The sequence below is a fragment of the Grammomys surdaster genome, unplaced genomic scaffold (assembly GCF_004785775.1).
Source record: "Grammomys surdaster isolate TR1022 unplaced genomic scaffold, NIH_TR_1.0 134, whole genome shotgun sequence".
Classification (NCBI taxonomy): domain Eukaryota; kingdom Metazoa; phylum Chordata; class Mammalia; order Rodentia; family Muridae; genus Grammomys; species Grammomys surdaster.
This window is the reverse complement of record NW_021604592.1, coordinates 8,630,380-8,636,162: the sequence shown is the minus strand read 5'-3', so window position 1 is coordinate 8,636,162 and position 5,783 is coordinate 8,630,380. Positions and strand designations below refer to the sequence as shown.

Below are 5,783 nucleotides of genomic sequence, written 5' to 3'. Positions count from 1 at the left end.
GTGTGTGTGTGTGTGTGTGTGTGTGTGTTTGAGGAGATGTGTATGCCCATGCCTGTGGAGGTCAGAGGTTAATCCCAAGTGCTGTTTCTAAGTGTTAGCCACCTTGGTTTTTTTAATCAGTCTCTCACTAAGCCTAGAGCTTATTACATTAGTTAGGCTAGGCTGGGTGACCTGCAAACCCCAAAGATCCACCCATCTCTACCTCCTCACTGCTGGAATTACACATGTGCACCACTATACCCATTCTTTTTTTAACATGGGTTCTGGGGATAGAGCTCACGTTTGCATAGCATGTGCTTTACTGACTTTACTGTCTGAACTATCTCCCCAGTCCCCAGTCTATCTCAGGTTACTGCAGTCTAGAGCAGTTAGCCGGGCATGATAGTTCATATTTGTAATCCAAGCACTCAGAATGAGGAGGCAGGTGGGCCAAGAGTTCAAGGTCAGCCTTTATCGAATAGTAGGTTCAAGGCCAGCCTGAGTGGTAAGAGATTGTGTTCTTTCCAAAACAAAGCAAAACAAAACCCAACAAACCAAAACTCCCAATGCAATGACTTCCCAGTTTCACCCCGTCCTGAATTTTGTTACCAGTTAGCCTCCCCTGTGACCTGCCCTTTACCCATCTTGTCCCTCATTTCTCTCTGGGTGTTTACCTCTTCAGGTTGATGCTCGGCGCTGTGGATGGTCTGTTCCATGTCTGGCTCTGCCCCTGATGCCATGTGACTCTGGCCATAAGGAGGATGTTCGGAAGGGGAAGGCAAGGTACGGAGGAGGTCACCCCGAGGGCCAGTGTGTTGGAAGCCTTATAGATTTCTTTCCAGATTCTTCTCCTTCTGACCTGCAATGCAGCCCCCAGGCCCAGCCTGAACATTTGGCAAAAGCAGCAAGGTTTTTGCTCAGCTTCTTCACTTGGTGATAATTTTTGTTTTTGATAGCTCTGCCTGGTTTAGAACTCACTGTGTATACCAGGACCAGAGAGATCAGCCTGCCTCTACCTCCCAAGTGTTGTGATTAAAGGCATGTGCCGTACTGTTGTAACCACTTAGCTTTTTTGTGGGAGGAGGGCTATGCTGTATTGTAGAGTGTTTAGCAGTGTCCGTGGCATGTCCTAGGTGCTCATAGTAAACTCCCACCCAAATTCTGACAACTGAAAATGTCTTCAGACATTGCCAAATGTCCCTTGGAAATGAGAGGTACTGCTGCATTTTGACATGTGTATTGGTCTAAAAACTTTAGTAGGGCTTCTGAGTGTTTTATTATTATCACTATTATTATTATTATTATTATTATATTTATTTATTTATTTATTTATTTAAACAAAAAAGGGTCTTACTCTATAGACCAGATTAGTCTCCTTATCAAGGGCATCCTCCTGCCTCAGCCTCCTGAGTGCTGGCATTACAGGCTCGAGCCACCAATGTGTATTTCTCCAATAGGACTTAAAGGGCCCACTATTAACACAAGAGCAAGAACAATAAACCAGAAGTTCCTTAGCATCTACTTTGGGTCTATGGATCTCCCCTTGACAGTTTCCTGGTTTTGCTTAGAAAACATTCATCCTCATGGCCCTTCTATTTATTCTAGGTTCTGTCTAGCCCAAGGGGAGTCCAGAAGGTAAAAGGAGATAAAAAACACACCAATCACTCACTAGACCATGCACTTTGGTTGCTCTGTTTAAATAGATTTGTACAGGTTCCGTGCACAATGGCACCTCCCTACCAGTAAGCAGAGCCAGGACTCTAAGCTCAGGTTTCTCTGGACATCTAGGTCCTATTCTTTGCCAAACAATACTTCTGATCCTAATCCTCAAAGGCCATCTGTTGACTGCATTAACTTGGCCTCAGGTGACAGACCTGAGAATGACATAAAGTGGGAACACTAGTGCCCAATTTTCCAACTCAGCAGAGAATGTCTGACCTTTTTCACTGAGTGTACACTTATAGGAGAAACCCTGGCCAGCCTTGTCTCTCAGGTCCACTAGCTTTTCTGTCTCAGTTTACCCTCCACTGCATTCTAGGGGTAACTCTTCTGATCACATCTTGGGAACAGGTTTAGAAGAATCAAGGAACGCTCTTCTGAATCACATGAAAGAGTACCTGGACAAAGTTGCTTTCAAACACCACGGAGTTAGGAAACAGATTGAATTCTGGAGAATGAACCATCTGGCAGAGTAGTCCTTCTTCCACACCCAGGCCCACTCCAGGGTTCGTTTCCCCATCCACAGGCAAGAGGCCCCTGATTTTTTCCCAGGCATTCAAGGAAGGGAAGGTTGGATAAGATCTTGTCACTTTTACTGTCTTCTTCGATTTCCACCAAGACTTTCTAGGTGGAACTGATGTCATCATGTCTGCACATGCTCAGGGGCCCTCTGCACAGTTGTCCTGGGATCTGTCTCTTCCCTTCTGATCATGGGCAGCTGGCCAAGGCCTGAGGGGCAGCCAGTCAGCTCACAATGATGAATGGATGACATCATGAAAAACCACAGTAAGCCTGCAAGAAAGGGATATGAGGTGGAGCCTCCCATTTCTTCCTGGGCCAATGATGCTCACGGATGCACTGACTGACATCCCAAGTCCTTCTCAGAGGCCCACTCGGAGCATTCAAGGAACTTGCTGGAAACCCCCCAGGCAGGCAGGAAGCAAGGACTGTTAGGAAGCTTCTGCTACTGCCCAGAAGAAAGACCTTCGAGTCTCTCAATCCGCGCACGCGCTGTGTGTGTGTGTGTGTGTGTGTGTGTGTGTGTGTGTGTGATATTAAACCCTGTATGAGGGCTATCATCAAACTATATCCCCAGTCCACACAGGTCTTGAACTTGCTGTATTACTGCCTCGGCCTCCTGAGTTCATGAGCGTGCAGCATGTAGTTCAAGCTCCCCTCTTTACATTTGATTGATTGGTGTGTGCGTGCGTGTGTGTGTGTGTGTGTGTGTGTTTGTGTGTGTGTGTGTGTGTATGAATGGGTGCGAATGGCAACTTACAGAAATTAATTTCCTCCTTCCACCATACAGGGTCTGAGGATCAAAATCAGACCATCAGGCTTGGTGGTAAGTACATGCCTTTATCTGCTGAGGCATCTCACCACTGAGACATCTTGCTAGCCTCCTCCTTTACTCTCTTAGTGTAAACTATTCTAAACAATGTGGAGAGCTGATATCTACTCAAAATTAATTTCCAGAGCCTCACGTCATATGATTCCCTCCTACACACACACACACACACCCTGGCTTAGCATGTGAGCCTCCTTCCCAACCCCCAGCCCCTGGCTTACGTGCAAAAACCATTTCTGCTTCCTGGAGGGCTACTGGCGCCTGCTCTTTGGCTGCTACGGCTGGCTGGTTGCAGCTGCAGTTTTCTCCCTTTGGAGGTCAAAACTGAAGGAGCAGGAAGATTAATTAGTTTTTTATGACAAGGCTGACTGTGGGAGGGTACCAGTGAGGAGGGACAGCATTACACACGTATCTCGGTGATAGTGGATCTCCCCAAGTGCCAGAAGAATTAAAAACAAAAAAGTCCAAATTCCTGGGTGTGGGGTGGGTCAAAGAACCAAGCAGATTGAGATCATCATTCAGAGTCAATTTAAGGAGAAATAGTATTCTAACTTCAACACAATTCTAGGATTTGTTAATGTGTTACCATTGAGGTCAGACGTAATAAATTTAGAAAAACGGTTTAGAAAAAAAGATATACAAAGGACAGAATTGGATATTATTTCTGTATTCCATCATAAAGTCAGAGAGAGGCAGAGGGTCCCAAGGCTTTCCCAGTCTGGTTCCACCAGCCCTCTTCCACAAGGCTACACCTGTCCAAACCCCTGTCATAATTCCCAAAGTAGCAATGAAATGTTTAACTCACATTCCTCATTTTCTTTTGCTTACTATGTGGGGGAAAATGTCCCCTGTGGTAAGATTCTCTAAGGATAGGGTCATAAACCACACCCTGTGGTTTGCATTCCCCTGGAAACGGAAAACTTGGTGCAAAAGTATTAGCCATTACAAAGCCAGGCTCCTTTTTCACAGTTAGCACTGAACCACAACAGATAGAGAGCTGGGAAAATTTAACCACTGAAACACTCCAACTGAAAAGTTAACTTTGCCCTTTTCCATGTAGCCCACTTCTGGGGTGTCCTCAATCTTCCGTGGAAGGAGGCTTCAGCGTCTGATCTAGAAGGTTAACTGTGACAACGCTTTTGGCTCTAAACAAATGCTAATTGTATAAATGTTTTTTCGAGGTGTCTATCTTTTTCTTCACATTCTCACTAGCCTTCTAACACCAGTGCTTTGAGTCATTTTAATAACTATGTACAGATGCCTACAAACCCTAGAAGAAAACAAGCCAGGTGGTGGTGGCGCACACCTTTAATCCCAGCACTTGAGAGGCAGAGGCAGGCGGATTTCTGAGTTTGAGGTCAACCTGGTCTACAGAGTGAGTTCCAGGACAGCCAGGGATACACAGAGAAACCCTGTCTCAACAAAACAAAACAAAACAAAACAAAACAAAACAGAAGGAAGAAAACAGAAAGCCCCAAAAGTAACCTCAATATTAAAATTTTTTTCTTGACCAAGCAGTGGTGGCACATGCCTCTAATCCCAACACTTGAGAGACAGAGGCGAATCTCTAAATTCAAGGCCAGCCTAGTCTACAGAGCAAGTTCCAGGATACCCAGGAGTACACAGAGAAACTAAACCTTGAAAACCAAACCAAAACAAACATCAAAAATTCTTCCAGGCATACATAGTATAACTGTTTGATGTCCATTTCTTTAGTGTAGAATTACTGACATTTTTTTTCTTGGGCATATGCCATCTGGAATAGAGTACATTGTGTGGCTTCCCTTGCGGCTAGATAAGGCCATATGACTAGCCTATTAAAGACATAAGCTCATGTGAAATTTCTATGAGGAACCATTGTAGAGAGAAGGCATACCCTCTTCCATGGCCATCTCCCTCCCTAACCCCACCCTTTCCCTCCCAGAATGAAACTTTCATTCCAATCCTGAGTTGTGAATTTTCATGAAAAAAATTAGGAATATTTTTTACATGTACGTATTAGTTCGTATGTAGGTGTAAACATGGGGTGGTGCTGTACCATGTGAGTGGAGGGGAAAGGGAAGCCTGCCCTCTTCTGCCACCATGTGGGGCCCAGGGATTGAACCTCTGCAGCAAGCACCTTTCTTTACCTGCTGAACCATCCCCACAACCCAAATTTGGATATTTAAAATTAGATAAGTCAAACCTAAGTCAGGCTGATGCTACTAAGAATAAAATTCCTGCTCTCTCTCCAGGAATGATTTTACAGCAGATGACTGCGCTATTCCCCAATAGTTCTAGATGATAAGGGAATAGCATTAATTTACAGGATATCTGAACCTCAGCATGACAAAGGTATGGCTTCTGGGGAGTGTACCTGTGTACTCCAACACTAGAAAACGCTCCCTTGTGCTCCTCGTGTGCTACATGGCACTAGTATCACCATAATCACCATTTTTTTTTTGTATATTTGATGATAACTGTGGTGACTTCTAGGGAGACATGTTCTGACACTTGCTCAAAGTAACCAGAATATCTGGGTGTCCAGTTGGTTCTGGGTCCAGGCTTTGTGACACTTAAGAAATGTTATTTTAAGACTTCCCTTCCTTCCTCCCTTCCTTCCTTACTCTCTCCCCCTCCATCCCTCCCTTCCTCCTTTCCTCTCTTCTTTCCTTTTCTATCTTCTGTTTTGTTTCAAGACAGGGTCTCACTATGTAGCCATGGCTGTCCTGAAACTCACTCTGTAGACCAGGCTAGC

General features: G+C 44.9%; 1 protein-coding gene across 4 annotated transcripts in view; it reads right to left on the bottom strand.

The window, feature by feature from the left end:
- Fam71f1 (family with sequence similarity 71 member F1) overlaps positions 1-2,404 on the bottom strand; it is a 17,517-nt gene extending 15,113 nt beyond the window's left edge. For 3 of the 4 annotated variants that reach the window (XM_028762643.1, XM_028762644.1, XM_028762645.1), the window contains exons 1-2: positions 2,097-2,404; positions 654-838 (exon numbers count right to left, since the gene is read on the bottom strand). In XM_028762643.1, coding sequence (XP_028618476.1) covers positions 654-838; positions 2,097-2,345 — 434 coding nt within the window. In that variant the 5' untranslated portion in view covers positions 2,346-2,404. The remainder of the gene's footprint in view (positions 1-653; positions 839-2,096) is intronic. The other variant, XM_028762646.1, reaches the window with a different exon arrangement.
- Positions 2,405-5,783: the final 3,379 nt, after the last annotated feature.